The 19,377-nt window shown below is 37.1% G+C and overlaps 1 protein-coding gene across 4 annotated transcripts in view; it reads right to left on the bottom strand.

The window, feature by feature from the left end:
- Nucleotides 1-787: 787 nt before the first annotated feature.
- Nucleotides 788-19,377, bottom strand: part of ORC4 (origin recognition complex subunit 4) — a 98,681-nt gene continuing 80,091 nt past the window's right edge. For all 4 annotated transcript variants that reach the window (XM_027835462.1, XM_027835463.1, XM_027835465.1 and 1 more), the window contains 4 exons: nucleotides 4,375-4,483; nucleotides 3,709-3,804; nucleotides 3,558-3,625; nucleotides 788-1,301 (listed from right to left, as the gene is read on the bottom strand). In XM_027835462.1, coding sequence (XP_027691263.1) covers nucleotides 1,113-1,301; nucleotides 3,558-3,625; nucleotides 3,709-3,804; nucleotides 4,375-4,483 — 462 coding nt within the window. In that variant the 3' untranslated portion in view covers nucleotides 788-1,112. The remainder of the gene's footprint in view (nucleotides 1,302-3,557; nucleotides 3,626-3,708; nucleotides 3,805-4,374; nucleotides 4,484-19,377) is intronic.

The following is a 19,377-nucleotide window of genomic DNA, read 5'->3' as shown; positions in this document are numbered from 1 at the left end:
AGTAAATTGTCATACTTGTTTTTTGAGAGTAACAAGAGTGTATCTAATAATTGCTAGTGTATTGTAAAATTCAAAAATGACTTCTAACTTAAAATCTAACATGTTCTCCCAGTTCCTTTTGAAGCAGTGTGGATACAGAATGTGTTATACCAAGGCATCAGGAAGAATGTGGGTTCAAATTCTACCTTTTGACACCTACTAGCTTACCAGCCATGGGCAAATCATTTAACTTCAGACAACTCTAATACTCTCATATAGTATATTAAAGCATTGTTTTGGAAACGATTAAACTTAACAGACCAACCCTACTACCACCTCAAATTTTGGTAATTACTGAAGCAAAATACATGCATAGTTCTGTATTTCAGAATTTAGTTCTGTAGTTCAGAAAACTGTCCTCACACTACTGGAGTTGCTGTGAAAGATCAAATGAGATATTATTTATAAAAAGCACTTAGCACAGTATCTGGTCACAGAGCAGGCATTATAAAAATGCTTATTCCCTTTTCTCCTCCATTATTTAAAACATGAATGGTTCCTAAGGAAGCTGTCCTCCATTTGAGGTTTAAAAAAGTGGTATTCTATCTACTCAGGCTTATGAAAAGCCAGAAATTAGTACCACTGTTAAGAGGAATGTGTATAGTGGCACTGGTATAAAAAAAAAACATCCTCATCGTTAAAGGTTTGGCTGTCTACTTATAAATACATAGAAAACCAAGACAATAAGATTTGGTAAGATGATCAAATTTTATTCTTTTCTAATGTTTTAACTAAAATCATGTTCTTCAAATGTATATAAATATACACCAAGCCAAACAGAATTACAAATTTTGAAATCTAACAAAAATCATACATAGCAGATAACAAAATCCAAAATTGTTTTAACAATCAATTCATCTGTAAATATTTAAGGAGCAACGCCAAGTTTCTATTATCTTTTAAATTTTAAGGAGGGGCTTGCTAAAGACTACATATAGAACACATCTTATAGAAAACGCTCTATCATACAAGACATTTTACAAGTCATAATGCTAACTTTTACAATCCTAGGACCTCTCTGCTTTCAAGGGGACGTAATTTGATTTAATCAGCAATCTAAACTGCTGGTCAAATTACAACCAGCTCAGTGACGATGCTGCCCACTGCCTAACATCTGTAGGGCAATTTGGGTACTTCTGTAGAGCGTCCATAATTTGATTATTGTCCAAAAGCAATTTCACCAGCTGGTATTCTCTCTGTGTATTTACTGATGTTCTCTCCATTGCTTTTACTAATTCTAGTTGCTGTAAGTGTTCAAATGCCTAAAGGAAGAGAAACATTTCAAGTTAAACAAACAACAACAACAACAAATCCTCTGACTACTGATATTTTCCGGTTGGATGGGTAATACAATTTGCTTGACACTGACCCAAGATATCCCTAGAATGAAAGAGGCTCCTTGCTAACTTGTACTGATGTGTAGCTGCATGACAAAAATCTCATTTTTTTATAATTTATCAAAGAGGAAAGGATTACCAACCAGTCATTAATATCCAGTAAATTGCATTTACTTAAACTTATTTACACCGAAATGTTTCATCTTTAACTGTAGAATAATAAATGTTAAAGGGATTTCAGGAATTGGCAAGGAGTTTTGTTGGTATCAGTTTTTTGGTTTTTTTTTTGGAGGAGTGGAGAGTGAGGAGGAAGTGGAGACTAGTAGGCTACCAGGCCTGTTCTATAGTTCCTGTGGAAAAGAATAGTTTCATTGAGTGAAGGACTGGAAGAGATGCTTCTTTATCTCCTCCAGACAAGCTCCCCAGCCTTGCTGGGGGGATGAGCTGGAAAGGAACTGAAGGAACTTTGCCCCAAACCAAGAAAAGTACATGCTTCTCTGCCTAAGGGCGCTACTCCCTCTACTTTTGCCTAATTTCAAACTTCTGCCTCAAGAGTCCCAGATAGGGGCAGCTAGGTGGCGCAGTGGATAGAGAAATGGCCTTGGAGTCAGAAGGACCTGAGGTCAAATCTGGCCTCAGACCCTGGGCAAGTCACTTAACCCCATTGCCTAACCAAAAAAAAAAAAAAAAAAAAAAAAAAGAGTCCCAGATACCCATTTTGGTCTTTTGAAACATTTGTTATTCTGCATAAAAAAAATTTTAGATTGTATTTCTTACAATCTAATACCCTGGAACTCATCCTTATGTCTTTCATATTTTGTGCTTGTAATCAATCAGTAAGCATTTATTAAGGAGCTACTATATGTAAGCAATGTGTGACATTCTGGAGATACAAAGCCAGAATACTTTAACTGCCTCAAGGAGTTTACAAACTATGGTAGGAGACAAATGTACACATATAAGCAATATATAACTTCTTTAACAATTTAATATTTGAATAATTAGAGGAGTTCAGATATTTCTCAGAGAAGAGTTGAGAATGTTTTGGACAGTAGGAGTATCAATGCTCTGTCCCTAATGTTACTGGGAGTAAGAATAAATCTTATTTTCATAAGATATTGGTACATTTACCTATCGAAACCTCTCTATTCTTAAAACTCCTCTATACATGACCATCAGACAGACTAGAAAAAAAGTTAACCCTACAAAATATTTTGGGGTGGTTAGAGTATATTGAACAAACTGGTTCATTGCCTAAAAAAAAAGGCCAACACTAAAAGGTTCTATATATACTAACTTAGTAACACTCTCCTGCTCTTCTCTCAACTCTTATGCTTTTAAACTTAGCAGATTTTTGTGGGCAGATGCACTCTGTACAACACTGCTTTAAAGCAATGTTACTAGGATAATGAGGTTGCTAACACATTCTAGTGGGGGTCTAATCTAAAAACTCTTACCAGAAGTAACTTGAGAGCATTTGCCACCTTGGGCCATCTTGTCCCATTTATAGTGTTCTATATGAAACTCAATTTACCTGTAACTCCATTTTGCAATGCTGCTCTCACTTTGTTGGCGCGGGGGGAGACAGAACAATCCAAAAGCTTTCAACCTAAGCTATCAGATCTAGTATCTATAGGCCCTATTTTCCATGAGTGGGAAATCTTAATTATCACAAAACCTTTTACTATATGATTTTGAGCGAGTCACAACTTTTCTGGGCTCCAGTTCTATTAGTCTAACAAGATAAGGTGGAACTAGATGATCTACAAGGTCCTTTCTAGCCCATAACATTTCAAGTATATGAATGGTACATCTTAATGAATTTTCTTTCCTAAAATTACTGGCTCCTTAAATTAGCTGTTGAAAGTGACAAAACTGGGACTTGGATTGGAGATGAAGAGACATGGTAGTTTATACAATAGACTGACTAAACATCTAATTCCATGACTGTATGTACATATAATGAGACACTAGAGGGCAGCATACCTCCACAAAAGAAAACTAGATTTACATGGCTATACAGTATTCTCACTTTTTCCTGTCTAAAAGATAACATTTCTTGTAATAATTTCATGCAAAGGATTTTTACTTCTTCAAAAAACCTCATGTGAAAGAGCTGTCTCTTGGCACATTATGTAAGAAAAAAAATTTTGTAGAAAATTGCACAAAACCAAATCTTACCTTCATAACAACAGGTTTTTCAAAATTATAAACTGAATGGGCCTTCCTCTGGATAAACTTCTGAAATTCTGCATTAAAATAAATGGCATTATTTGGCATGCTTGGGATACAAAAACTGACAAGTCATTACAAAATTATCAAAATATCTTACCATTATACACCATTTGAAAGTTAAAAGGTTCATCCTGATAAATGTCATTTAAATGTTTCATGGCTATAAGAAGACAGATTTCTAACACTGAAAGACCTGAAATGAGAAAGAAGAAAAATTTTAATTGTTGTTCAGTTGTGTCCAGCTTTTCATGACTCCATGGACCACAGCATTCCAATACTGTCAATGGGGTTTTCTTGGCAAAGATACTGGAGTGGTGTTTACCCTTTCCTTCTCCAAAATTTAAGTACCACTAGATAACATTACATATTATTAAACTGTGTTTAGCAGATAGAAATAAGCACTATGCTATTTCTTATTGTACAAATTTATATAAAAGGCATAACTAATGGATAACAGATGTAGAGCTGGAAGGGACCTTCAAGGCCATGTAGTCCAACCTCGTTTTACAGATGAGAAAGATGAAAGCATCTGCACCAAAGGTCACACAGATAAGCGTTCAGTGCATTTTCCACTGACTAATGTTATAAAACTGATTTCCATAAGAAAACCAACCGTACTCATTTCTTTACAAATAGACTAAGTAAAACAAAGTTTAAAATTGCTTTCATTAAAGAGGACTTCACTTTGATTTCATCTAGACCACTAAGTTTATAAACTGAAATACAATTTCATATCACAAACACAAAAAAGTAACTATCTTACCATGCACAATATTTGCTTTAGAGTCCATACTACACAAATGGTTTGCCTCTACCAGGTCTGTTGGAATAATAAATGGGCGAGATGATGTTATGTGACTTAAAGCAAGCATCTAAGAAAAAAAATGGGAATTAGAAAAAACATATTACTCAGTGTGGGAACTTTGGTGATAACAACAAGCACCAACTCATATTTTGGAGCCTGGGTCCTGGGTGAAAGATTAAAAATGACTGGCTAGGAGAGGTACTTTCAGGTTTCATTCCCTATCAAAGCACTTCAAAACTCTAACTATAGGCGATTATATTTAAAAAAAAAAGTGACTAAAAAACCCAAGTTGCTTATGAAGTCTTGAACCACCTACAGAGATAATTATGTATTTTTCTAAAGCATGAAAACATTTTAACCAAGGGCTTTGAGGGAGGCAAGGGAAGATGAAACAGAGAAGACGGCTAAGCAAAGATTTTGTTTCTAGGTTCAAAACTTCCTCAAAGTAACTTCAAAGTCATATTCATGGACTGAAGTCCATACAAACTTGGTTTCTCTCCTATTGAGTTTTATGCATGAAAAACTCACTTACGTGACAAGTTTTTACTGAACATCCATATGAAGGTGCTATGCTACAAGGGTCATGAAGCCTATAAAAATGAAATAGTTCCTGCCCTTATGAAACTTAAAATTTATTAGTGAAGATAAGCTACACAAAAACTATGAATCAAAACAGAATGTGATGAAATTTCACGAGAGTTTTGGAGTGTTCATGAGTTCATGAGTCAAGTTAACTTGTTCAAGTTTTTGTTTTTGGTTGATTGATAGCTCCCCCTCCTGCCCCCACCATTTCCCCCCATCCTCTTCCCATAGTTTTCAGCAGAGTGCCCTTACAATCTGACCCTACTACTGGTTCCTTCTCTGTTGCCTACAAACACATCAGTCTCCTCCATCCTTATCAAAACCCTTGGGTGTTGTCAAGCTATTGTCCTGTATCTGTTCCCTTTTTTCAGCCAAATTCCTAGAAAAGGCTATCTAGTCTCATCTCTATTTCCTCTCATTTCACTTTTTTCTTCAAATCCTTGCAATCTGGCTTCTGACCTCGTCACTCAACTGAAATCACGCTCCCTAAGCTGACAAAATTATTGCAGTCTTTCCTCATTTCTCATCTTTTTTTAATCTCTCTGCAGTATTTGACATCTGGACCACCTCTCTTTTCATAGATTCTCTTTCCTCTTTGGGTTTTTATGACAATGTTCTCTTGATTTTCTTGTCTGTATGACAACATCAGTCAACTTTGCTGGATCACCCAAATGCAGTAACTTAGTTGGCCCTGATAACAGAACAATTTTTTTTTTGCTTTGAAATGAATCCTGATAAACTTTATTTTATATTTTTTGTTAACAGAACCAAATCCAAGGAAACAAGCATTTTCCCTCTTCTTTTTGGTGTCCTGTGACAGTGTGAAGGCTGGAACCCTGTTTGGTGAAAGCTTCTCAATGTGTCCCTGTTTCTTTTCTTTTAAATTTTTTTATTAGTTTAGTTTGATTTATCAACAATCACTTCCATAAGCTTTTGAGTTTTAAATTTTTCTCCCCCTCCCCAAGATGGCTCACAATCTGATATAGGCTATACATATACATTCCTATTAAACATATTTTCACATTAGTCATGTTGTAAGGAAGAATTAGAACCAACAGGAGGAACCACCAGAAAGAGGAAACAAAACAAAACAGAAGAAAAAATAGCAAATAGTATGCTTCGATCTGCATTCAAACTCCATAGTTCTTTCTCTGGATGTGGATAGCATTTTCCATCATGAAACTTTTGGAGATGTCTTAGATCCTTGCATTGCTGAGAAGGGCTAAGTCTATCAACATTAGTCATCACACAACATGGTTGTTACAGTGTATAATGTTCTCCTGGTTCTGCTCACTTCACTCAGCATCAGTCCACACAAATCTTTCCAGGTTTTTTCTGAAGTCTGCCTGCTCATCATTTCTTATAGCACAATAGTATTCCATTACATTTATATATCATAACTTGTTCAGCCATTCCCCAACTGATGGGCATCACCTCAATTTCCAATTCTTTGTCACCACAAAAAGAGCTGCTATAAATATTTTTGTACATGTGGGTGCTTTTCCCATTTGTATGATCTCTTTGGGATACAGCCCTAGAAGTGCTATTGCTGGGTTAAAGGGTATGCACATTTTGAAAGCCTTTTGGGCATAGCTCCAAATTGCTCTCCAAAATGGTTGGATCATTTCACAACTCCACCAACAATGCATTAGTGTTCCAATTTTCCCACATCTTCTACAACATTTATCATTGTCCTGTTTTGTCATGTTGGCCAATCTGATAGGTGTGATGTGGTACCTCAGAGATGTTTTAATTTGCATTTCTCTAATTAATAGTGTTTTACAGCATTTCTTTTTTTTTTTTTGGCTAGGCAATGGGGTTAAGTGACTTGCCCAGGGTCACACAGCTAGTAAGTGTTATGTGTCTAAGGCTGGATTTGAACTCAGGTCCTCCTGAATCCAGGACTGGTGCTCTATCCACTGTGCCACCTAGCTGCCCCCTAGAGCATTTTTTCATATGACTATAGATGGTTTTAATTTCTCCATCTGAGAACTGCCTGTTCATATCCTTTGACCATTTATCAATTGGGGAATGACTTATATTCTTATAAATTTGACTTAATTCTCTATATATTTTAGAAATGAGGCCCTTATCAGAGACACTGGTTGTAAAAATTCTTTCCCAGTTTTTTGCTTCCCTCCTAATCTTGATTGCATTTGCTTTGTTCGTGCAAAAACCTGTCAATTTAATGTAATCAAAATTATCCATTTTGTATTTCATAATGTTCTCTATCTCCTGTTGTGGTCATAAATTCTTCTGTAAACCATTCCTTGCTCTCCCAGTCTGCTTATAATATCTACTTTTATAGCTAAATCATGAACCCATTTTGACTTTATTTTGGTATATGGTTTGAGATTTTGGTCTATGCCTAGTTTCTGCCATATTGTTTTCCAGTTTTCCCAGTAGTTTTTGTCAAATAGTGAATTCTTATCCCAGAAGCTGGGGTCTTTGGATTTATTAAATAATAGATTACTACAGTCACTGACTACTGTGTCTTACATACCTGATCTATTCCACTGATCCACTACTCTATTTCTTAGCCAGTACCAAGTAGTTTTGATGATTGCTGCTTTATAACACAATTTAAGATCTGGAATGGCTAGGCCACCTTCCCCTGCATTTCTTTTCATTTGTTCCCTTGATATTCTGGACCTTTTGCTATTCCAAATGAATCTTATTATTTTTTCTAGCTCTATAAAGTAATTTTTGGTAGTTTGATTGGTATGGCACTGAATTAGCTCAGCCTACCCATGAGCAACTGATATTTTTCCAACTATTTAGATCTGACTTTGTGTGAAACGAACAATATTTTCAAAAAAAAGTCTTTACCCATCTTTTCTACTTTTTACCTTATGTTTTTCTTTTTCACTTACATACTTAAATGTCCTTGGTATGACTGTGTAGGTGGGTCTCTCACCAAGCTTTTTAAAACATTTTTAAAATTTTTTTTTCTTCCACTGCTTCTCAACGTTTTATAAGAAAATAAGGCTCATAATTTTTCACCATTTTTCTTTGTAAGGTCTTATGATGTTATGAAGTTCATATTCTAAATCTGTATTGCCTTAGGCTGTTCTCTCTTCCTATTCGGTAAAGAGATCAAGTGTTTGCTGGCCTAGTTTCTCTTTACGGTAAATTTTTTACTTTTACAACATCTTATGGAAATAGTTGTAATTTGTGTTGATGTCCAAATTTCCATCTATTTCTTATTTTCTGTCAATATCTCATTTAAATAGGTTAGTTTGAAATTGTTTATAGTAGTATGTCATACATCTTTTTCTCATTTTAAAATTTCACTGAACTTTATATTACTTTTGATCTTTCCTGTAACAAGCTGATATATTCCCAATTTAATATTCATTTGTTTGCTGACAAAAAATACATTTCATTTTTTGGCATTTTGTACTTGCCATAAATGCCTCCAAATTCTTTTCTTGAAGAAAATATTAATGATACATGGGCATGAAGCTTTCTAGGTCTATAAGCCATTGGCCTCTCAAACCATGTTTTCCTGAACCATATTTGCCAATGTATGTTTCACCGTTTGAAACAAATTACTATTGAAATATAAGCTGATTTCATTTTGAGATTGAGTTTTTTGCAGCATTAGTCTTCCTTTTCATCCTTTATAAGAGATCTTGATATATAACCTGAAATTATTTTCATGGCGGCATTTTTATTAAATGCTTATGATGAGCAGTGCAACATGACATGACTAAATGTCCCATGTTATGATTTTTCTTGTTGTCTTTGAATGCACAATAAAACCAACCTTACCATCTCCTTAATTTGACTCTACAAAGAAAAATTTGCAGGTCCCTTCTTTCACTTAGCTGCACCTCATAGCATAAATGTCAGCACTGATATGATTTAGTGGGGAAGGACCTCAAACTTAAGAGTTCCATGAGTTAAAGTACTATTGCTAGACTACAAACCCTACAATTCTTAGCAAACTTGTTACCCTTCTCTGACACTTTGCCCCATGTCACTTAGAAGGAGAAGCATAGGATTGAGGGTAATTTTGCATTTTCATTGAGTTTTGAGTTGTCATGGTCAAAGAATTCATCACCACCTGACAAGCATACTGGTGACTATGCCTTCTGTACTTAGCTAGGTTGGTTCTTTCCAGCCTGGTAGTACCTGGCAGTCCTTCTCCTTCACTAGCACAACCCTCTGAGACCTTGGGAAGTGCCTGTCTCTGTGGCTGTGTGGTTGTCTATCTCATCTCCAGCCTCCAGAAGGAAAAGAAGCAATGAGGCAGGCTCTCAATCTGTGGTGGTCCTATACTTCCTGTAGGGAAAGGAAGAAAACAAGGTGCTTTCCATGTGGCTCCACATTTCTCATAACTGTTCTCCAGCCTCCCAAAGGAATACAAGAAGGAGCCTTCTGAGGAAAGATAATAGGAGGAACTGTGGGGTGGGGGAGCTTTCCTTAAGGCGAGTACACCTTCCATCTGGTGCCATACTTGCTTCCTGTCTGATCTCCAGCCTCCACTGGGAAGAGAAAATGTGCCTTTCACTTAATGATTAACACACACACCTACCTGGCCATATACTTCACTTGCCTGTGATTTTGAAGTCCTGGAGGAGGTCATCATCCAAAACCAACTCCTCATTAACCCTCCTACCCAAAATCCAACCAAATGCTCCCCAGTCCTTCCACTGTGCACTCTAGAATGCCTACTCCACAGGCAACAAACCTACCTTTACCTTAAATCTTATTCTTTTCCATTCTTTCCATCTTCTGGTTCTGAGACTGGCTCCCTCAAAGACACAGCGTCCCTAGCCACTCTTTCCAGCACTGGCTGCACCTTCATTCGTTTATTCATTCCCCTTAGTTTACTGACTGAGGTGGGGATGTTGGTGTACTCCATGCTCCCAATGACCACTTTCTGGTTCTCCTCTTACTACCTTCACTCTGTCTCCTCTCCTCCTTTTGAGGTTCATACAATCCACCTCTCCCACCCCTATCAAAACCCTAGGTAGCTGTTGTCTACATACCTCCAGATTACTCTCTTTCCTTCCTCAATAAGTTCAGTATATGGCTTAGAATCTTTCCCTGCCTGCCTAACTCATGCTCTCATATTGGGGAGGTGTGTGTGGGGTGGAGGGTGTATGTGTGGAGTGGAGAGGAATAGATACTTCAGCATACACACTATCTCTGAAATGCCCTTACCACTGAGTTCCTCAATTCAGTCATTTTCTGTGACCTAATCCTCCATCCCATCTCAACCACGGTCATACTCTTAATCTTGCTACTAACCACAAATGCACATCCGTCATGTTCAAGGGCTCTGAAATTTCCTTATCTGATCAAAACCTCTTGGTTTTCCACCTCTCCCTTTCTTCCCATATCAAACCATACTCTTCACTTACACCGTATCCTCCAATTCCTCAAACCCTCGTGGTTCTGAAACCATCATCGCTGCACTAGCCCATTCTCTCCTCCCTCCTCTCATATTAACCTCTTGGTGAACGAGGTCAACTTTACATTGTCCTCATCATATCAACAGTTGTGCCTTGATAAGTCTCAGTCTTGGCTCACTCTCTCCATCCCCTGCCTCTGATCCTACACACATGCCATTGAAGGACGGTGAAAAAAATCATGAAACTATTCTGACTGGGTCCACCACAAATTTATGTTACACCATCTGAACTTGGCCGCCAAAGCAATTTTCCTAAAGATGACCATATCATCTCCCTACTCGATAAATTTCAGTGGCTCCCTACTGCCTCTATGATCAAATATAAAATACTCTATATGCTGTTCAAAGTCCTTCACAACCTAGCCTCTCTACCTCTATCTTTCCAATGTTTTTATAATTTTCCCAATCCCCTCTGTGTACTCCTCAATACAGTGACACTGATCTCTTTGCTATTCCTAGAAAAAGAAATTTCATTTCTCAGCTCCATGCATTTTCTTTGGCTATCTCCCATGCCTGGAAGTGCTCTTCCTCCTTATCTTTACCTCCTAGATTCCCTGCCTTCAATTCCTAGCTAAAGCCCATCTAGTACAAGAAGCCTTTCCTAATACCTTTCAATTCTAGTGCCTTATCTCAGCTTCAGATTGACCTTGCATTGTTTGCATGTTGCCTCCCCCATTAGATTAAGTCCTTGAAGACAGAAAGGGGTCTTCTGTCCTTCTTTACATCCCTAGTGCTTAGCACTGGGCCTGACACATAACAAGCGCCTAATAAAATTCTTACTGGCTGAGAAGGTCCTCATTTTTTTCGACTCAGTACACCTCTTTACAATCTTAAAAATTGAGGACTCCAAAGAGCTTTTTGTTTATTTGAGTTATATCTATTGCTATTTACTGAATTAGAAATGTAAAGTGATAAAACTTTAAAAAAGTTTAAATTATTAAATAAAGAACAATTATAAACTCAACATACCATTTTTTATCAAAAATAACCTTTTTAAACAAAATGTAGTGAGAAGAATAACAGTGTTTTATATGTTTTTGCAAATCTCTTTATATGGCTTATATCCATATATATACATGATATATGGCTTAACAGAAGACAGCTAAGATTCTCACACCTGCTTCTACATTTAATCTGTGGCAATATGTTAATTTGGTTGAAGTAAACGAAGAAAACTCACTCTTACACAGGTACGTAGTTAGAAAAGAGAGGTAAATTTTAATATGCAAATAATGTCTTAGTATTAATATGAAAATAGTTTTAACTTCCAGAACTCCAATAGGGTCTTGGGGACCTTCACGGGTCTACAGAAAACACTTTGAAAACTGCTGGTGAAGGATTTTGTGGAAGATGTTAAACAAACATGTGGAATATGGATTTGGAATTAAGGATGGAGACAAGTATTTCAGAATCATCTGCATAAAGGTAATAGTTGAAGCTGGGCACAGCTAAGATCACCTGAGGGAGGAGAGAGATAAAAGAGATGAAGGTGAGAAGACAGAAGAGGAAGGGAAGGAAAGAGAGGGAGAAAAGAGGGCCAAGAATAAAATAATAAGATAAGAATGAAGGATCTATAAAATCCTGGGGGAACACCTATATCAAGAGGTAGAAGAAAGGGAAAAAAATGGAGAGGCAATGAATATAAAGAATGATTGAAGTTTACCCTCAGAAAGAAGGAGAGATATTTCTTTCTAAGACAAGAAGTATAGTACAGGGGAAGATAAACATTCTAAGATGGAGAGGTGACAATCCAAGCAAGTTAGAAAAAACAGTAGTAGATTTGGCAATAGAATACTTTCATTATCTATTCATGTTGCTTAGGATTAACCACCATAAATAAAAATACTTCAAATCTCTAGATGTAGCCCAGAGGAACTGTAAAACAGTTTCTATAGAGTTCTATCCTTGCACAAGTAGGAGTAAAAGAAATATAAGGGAGTGACTGTAAAAACAAAGCTCCCGTGTGGTCTCAGCAACAGTGGGTATTTCTTATGTCTCAAACAAATCACAATGTTCATTTCCTTTATGTATTCTCCCAATATTTTAATACAGGTGAAATCAAGTTACTATGACCACCAATGTGAGACTCAAGAAAGAAAAAACAGAAGAGAAATGGGTCTGAAAACTGATCAATGTGGGTGTTCCCTCCAACAATGCAATCAAAACTCATGCATGTCAACAATGAAAAGAAATAAAAAGGAAGCAAATTTCACTTCAATATAAAGAACTCACCACCAATCTGGAGTGACTTCTCAACTACTGGAGGTCACCGGGTAGTCATTTATAAGGCTATTATATACAGGAATTACAATTGGCTAGGGTGATGGCACTTGAGATCCAGTTCTCTGAAGACTCGATGACTCAATAACTTGACTTTGCCTACACAAACCCAAAGTGAACAATGCTCTTCCTTACATAACCACAACTCTACTTCGCATGGGTATCTTCAAAGGTTTTGATTTGCTTTGCTGTACTGGAATATATCTCTAACACCAGAAAGCCCTACGTGTTCTTACTGATTTTTATCTAGCAGCTTGTCAGTGTAGGCATCTCATCCATGATAACTTTAGCTTATCTGAATGCTTGTCTAAAAAGGTCCTCTTGTGATCCTTCATAGCATAACCTTAATTAACTATATGCCGTGCCAACTGGTACATCTAAATGTATGACATTCATTTACAAGTATTTACTGAGCGCCAACTATTACTGTTTTCAGTCAGTTAACAAACATTATGTACCTACTATGTGCCAGGTACTGGGGCTAGATACAAAGAGTTCATCTTTCAAGAAATTATCAGGGGCAGCTAGGTGGTGCGGTGGATAGAGCACCGGCCCTGAAGTCAGGAGGGCCTGAATTCAAATCCGGCCTCAGACCAAACACTTGACAGGTACTAGCTGTGTGACCTTGGGCAAGTCACTTAACCCCGATTGCCTCACCAAAAAAAAAAAAAAAAAAGAAAAGAAAGAAATTATCAAGGAAGACTGTCCTGATATTTTAGAACCAGAGGGCAAAATAGAAATTGAAAAAATCCACTGATCTCCTCCTGAAAGAGATCCCCAAAGGAAAACTCCTAGGAATATTGTAGCCAAATTCCAGAGTCCCCAGCTCAAGGAGAAAATATTACAAGCAGCCAGAGAGAAACAATTCAAGTATTGTGGAAACACAATCAGGATAACACAAGATTTAGCAGCTTCTACATTAAGGGACCAGAGGGCATGGAACATAATATTCTGGAGAGCAAAGGAGATAGGATTACAACCAAGAATCACCTACCCAGAAAAACTGAGTATAATCCTGCAAGGGAAAAAATGGTCATTCAGTGAAATACAGGACTTTCAAGCATTCTTGATGAAAAGACCAGAGTTGAATAGAAAATTTGATTTTCAAATACAAGACTTGAGTGGAACATGAAGAGGTAAACAGGAAATAGAAAATCGTAAGAGACTTGTTAAGGTTGAAATGCTTACATTCCTGCATGGAAAGATGATATTTGTAACTCATGAGACTTTTGTCAGTATTAGGGTAGTTGGAGGGGAAAAAATTATATGTACGTATAGATATATATATATATATAGACATAGATAGATAGATTGATAGAGGGCATAGAGTGAGTTGAAAATGAAGGGGTCATATCTTGAGAATAAAATGGGGTGAGAGAGGAATATACTAGGACAGGGAGAAATGGAGAGGTAGAATGGGGTAAATTATCCCACAAAAAAAAAAAAGAAAAGAAAAGGCTCTTACAGTGGAGGGGAAACAGGGGAAGGTGAGAGGGAATGAGTGAATCTTATTCTCATAGAATTTGACTTAATGAGGGAATAACATACACGCTCAATTGGGTATGGAAATCTGTCTTACCCTACAGGAAAATAGGGGGGAAGGGGACAAGAGAGTAGGGGAATGATAGAGAGGAGGGCAGATTGGGAAACGGAGTAATCAGAAGCAAATACTTCTGAGGAGGATCAGGGTCAAAAGAGAGAATAGCATAAATGGGTGGGCGGGATAGGATTAAGGGAAATAGAGTCAGTTTTTCACAGCATGTCTACTATGAAAGTGCTTTGCATAACTGAACATATATAACCTATATTTAGTTGCTTGCCTTATCAATGAGGGTGGGTGGGGAGGGAGGAAGGGAGAAAATTTGAATCCAAAGTTTTAAAAACACGTGTTTAAAAAAAATGTTTTCACATGCAACTGGGAAATAAGAAATACAGGAAATGGGGTACAGAAATCCATCCTGCCCTACAGGAAAATTGAAGGGGAAGGGGTATTTAGAATGCATGCCATCTTGGGGTGGGGGGAGGGGTAAGATGGGGTGAAAATTTGGAACTCAAAATCTTGTGGAAGTAAATGTTGAAAACAAAAAAATAAATAAAAATTACCATTGGAAAAAAAAGTAAATATCATGGAACTACAGTCAGGATTACACATGATCAGAGAGCATGGAATACGATATTCCATAAGGCAAAGGAGCTTGGATTACAACCAAGGATCAACTACCCAGCGAAACTGGGCATAATCTTTCAGAGGAGGAGATGGCCATTCAACAGAACCGGGGGCTTCCAAACATTTCTGATGAAAAGACCAGAGCTCAACAGAGAATCTGAACTTCAAGATATGCCTCAAGACAAGCACAGAAAGGTAAACAGGAAAGAAAAAAGCAACAACATGTTATTAATAAGGGCAAACTGTTTACATCCCTACAAGGGAAGATGGCACTTCTAACTCATGAGAACTGTATCATTATGATGACATTTAAAAAGGGTATACACAGACAGAGGGCTTGGGTATAAGTTGACTTTGATGTGATGATAAAAAAGTAATTAAGTGGTGAAAAGGGACTGTTCTGTGAGAAGAGAAAAGGAGGAGGCAGACAAGGGTAAATTGCATCACCTGAAAAGGCACAAAAACCTACTACAGTAGAGGGAAAAAAGGGAGAGAGATAAGCACTGTTTGAACCTTACTCTCATCGGATTTGGTTCAAAGAGGGAATAACAATCAGTTAGGTATAGAAAACTAACTTACTCTATAGCGTGTAGGAGGGCAAAGGGGAAGTAAAGAGAGGGGACTAAGAGAAGGCAGCGTAGACTGAGGGAGAAGGTGGTCGAAAGCAAAAGTCTAGTGAGGAGGGAAAGGGGGAAGGAAAAACGGCATAAATGGAGGAAAATAGGATGGAGAGAAAGACACAGATAGTAATCATAACTATGAATGTGAATGGGATGAACTCTCCCATTAAATGGAAGTGAATAGCAGAGTGGATTAAGAACTATAATATTACAATATGTTGTAATTCAATTATTGTAATACAACAGAATACAAACTCATGCTGAGTGAAATGAACAGAACCAGGAGAACATTGTACACAGTAACAGCCACACTGAGGGATGCCTGACTTTGACAGACTTAGCTCTGCTCAGCAATGCAAGGATCTTAGACAACACCAAAAGACTTGTGATGGAAAATGCTATCCACATCCAGAGAAAGAACTTTGGAGTCTGAATGTAGATGGAACTATTTGTCCTCCTTTTCTTTTGTTTTTTCTTTCTCGTGTTTCCTCATATTAGTTCTAATTCTTCTTTATATCCTGACTAAAGTGAAAATATGTTTAATGTGAACGTATAAGTAGAGCCTATATCAGATTGCATGCTGTCTTGGGGAAGGGGAAGGAGAAGAAGGTGGAGAAAATTTAAAACTCAATATCTTACGGAAGAGAATGTAAACTAAAAATAAATAAATTATTTAAAAAAACACAGTTCAAGCTAAACATAATTACATAACAAAAAAGCTTTCATATACTACCACTGCATACATTAGGCAGTTTGGAATCAATATTAAAACACAAAGGCAGGTAGAGAATATTTTTAAACATCGATAATTTCTATATAGGAATACAAAAGTATAGCTTTATTAATGAAGGCAACAAATCATTAGCAAATTCTTTAAAAGACCTGGGATCCTGGATCCTGATTTGGAGACTCAAAGGTAATAAGTAAGAGGAAATAGTTCTGGAATCATAATTTCCAAAGCTCCAGTACAGTATACTAGTTCCGAAACCAACATTTCCAAATCACTCTTTGCTAGGTCAGAATTATTCCAGGAAATTATTGTTGGTTACATACATAAAAATGAGTTCAAACATAATTCATATCATATAAAAGGAAATCTGTGTTTTCATACTAACAATAATTATTGTGAAAATCATGTTGCTGTATTTTTAAGAAAATACAGTAACATTACAAAAGACAACAAATCACCAATATAAGCTAAAGAGCACAGGAAATAATAATAAAGCTCCTTAAGGTTTTCAGCACATGTTCTAGGAGGGCAAAAAAGAGGATTGGATATATTGCCTCCCGCATTAAGAAACTATATATTCCACCAAGGTTATAGAACCACGCGGCAAATTAGTCTTTAGCTACTCTTAAAGACAAGAAAAAATCGTGCAGATAAAGTGTAAAAGTAAAGTTCACTTATATAACCAAAGTCATAGTTCTGTAGTTCATAGTTATATGACTATAACCTAAAATCTGAGTTAAATAAGTACAATTACTCACATTTTGTGGTTGATCTCTTAAAGACACAGATTAATTATCTTAACTTTTTGCTTCTCAGCACTGAATATAAGGAGAGAATCCAATGGATGGGAATGAAGTGACATATTTAACAGAGTAACTGTGTGTACTGATTCACACACAAGCTATCAGTGCATGTAGTTATCACCATAGTATCAGTACTCTGATAATGCCATTCCAGTAAAAAATAATGAATGAGAAAGCAAGTAGCTTTAATTGCAAGAGGGGGCTAGAGGTCAGATAGTGGAGCAGTGAAGAGGCTGGGCTAGAGTATATTTGGAAGAAAAAAGTTAAACTTTCATCAGATTAACTGGGACGCAAATCTCAAGGCCTCTTCTCCATCTTCATCCTACTTGACTTCTCTGTACCTTTTCCGATAGCTGACCCTCTGCTTTCCCAAATTCTTACAGTCTCTCCTCCTTGGGTGTTCTAGACATCGTTCCATCTCCATTCTCCTCCCTCCTGTCTGCCCACTCCTACTCAGTCTCATCTGTTGATTCATCATCTAGGTCATATGCCCCTAAACTGCGGCTGGATCCAAAGGCTTGGTCCTGAGCTCTCTTCTCTTTTTCTTTTTATACTTTCTTACCTGGTAATCAAATAAGCTCTGAAGGCTTCTATTATCATCTCCATGCAGATGATGCCCAGTTCTAGGTGGCTAAGCCTATAAACTCCAGGCTCTGTTCAGAGATGCAATTTCACATCACCTGATGGACAACACTACAGGGATCACCAGTAGCCATCTCTAATTAAATATATCCAGAACAGAGCTTGTTATATTTATTCCCAATCCCTCCTCACAACTGAACTTTGCTATTACTGTTGAGAGAGCTGTATTTTCATTCACTGAAGTTTGCAACTTTGGTGTTATCCTCAACTCCTTAGTGTCACCCCATATATCCAATCAGATACCAATCTCGTTTCTTTCAAATAACATCCCTTGTTCTATATTCACAGTTCAGGACCTTGACATCTGCCTGACCTAGTCAGTGATTCAACAAGCGTCTATTAAGTGTCTACTAACTACCAGGCATTATGACTAGGCCTTTGTGACAAAAGTAAAATGAAGGAAAAAATACAAATTTCCATGGAGCTCGCATTCTAAAGAGAAAGGTAGGTGTGTGTGTGTGTGTGTGTGTGTGTGTGTGTTTGTGTGTATGGGCTTACACATACATACACAAACACAAAGATAAATATAGCATAAATATAAAAAATAAATCTAAAATTATATAAAAATTACTTTAAATGCAATGTACTTATGAGAGAGAAGGAATTAACAGTTGAGGAAATGAGGGAAAGGAGGCTTCAAGAAAAGACAGTGCTTTATATGATGCTTCTCCAAAGAGAAGGACTCAATGTGGTAGAAGTGAGGAGGAGGAAATTCCAGTGTAGCACAGTCAGTCCAAAAGCAGAGGTAGGAAATGGAGTATTATGCATGAGAAATAGATAAAAAAGTGAATATAGCCAGATCACAAGCACCAGGAAGCTAGAACAATGGGATGGAGCCAGACAAAAAAAACCAAACATAAGCTTATATTTCAACCTAGAGACAACAGAAAGTCACCAAAATTGATTGAGTAGGGGAGTTTCATGGACAGATAGATACTTAAGAAAAATTATTTTGTCAGCAGTATACAGACTGCTGTACTGTTTGCTATAGGGCAGACAGAGTACTGAGAGACTTGAGGCAAGAAGAACAAATTAGGATACTGTTGTAATAATCTAGGGGAGAAGTGAAGAGGGCCTGAAATAAGAATGGAGGCAGAAATGACAAAGGTTTGGCAATTGATTGGATAAATGAGGTAAGTATAAGGAATCGAGGATGACATTAAGACTGAGAAACTGGGTGGCTGGAATGATGGTATTGCCTTGAAAGAAATGGGAAAAGTCTGGAAGATGAGGGGCTTCAGAGGAAAAGATGAGTTCAGTATTGGACATGTTGGCTTTGCGATGTTGCTAGGATAATGAGTTTGAAATGTCTAATAGACAGTTGCAATACAACTACTGTAATAGCATCCTATTTTTTCTCCCTGTTTAGGTCTCTCTCTGCTCCAATCTATCTTCCGCCCAAGATGCCAAAGAAATGTTCCTAAAGTACAGATCTGATCATGTAATCACACTACTCAATAAACTTTCCTGGCATCTGTTTGGCATTTAAAACTTTTCATAACCTGGCCCCTTATTGCCTTTCCAAACATTTTACACATACACTGATACCCACACTGCAATTAGGCTATACTGGCTTCATATACAATCTTTTGTATTCCATTTCCATGCCTTTACACTTGCTAACTCACATGCTTGAAATATACTCTCTCTGAATACCCACCTCTTTAAATCCGTGGCTTCCTTCATGATTCTGTTCATGTCAGAGCTTCTACAAA

The sequence above is a fragment of the Vombatus ursinus genome, unplaced genomic scaffold (assembly GCF_900497805.2).
Source record: "Vombatus ursinus unplaced genomic scaffold, bare-nosed wombat genome assembly UNPS02014816.1, whole genome shotgun sequence".
Lineage (NCBI taxonomy): Eukaryota > Metazoa > Chordata > Mammalia > Diprotodontia > Vombatidae > Vombatus > Vombatus ursinus.
This window is presented reverse-complemented; position numbering and strand designations above follow the sequence as displayed.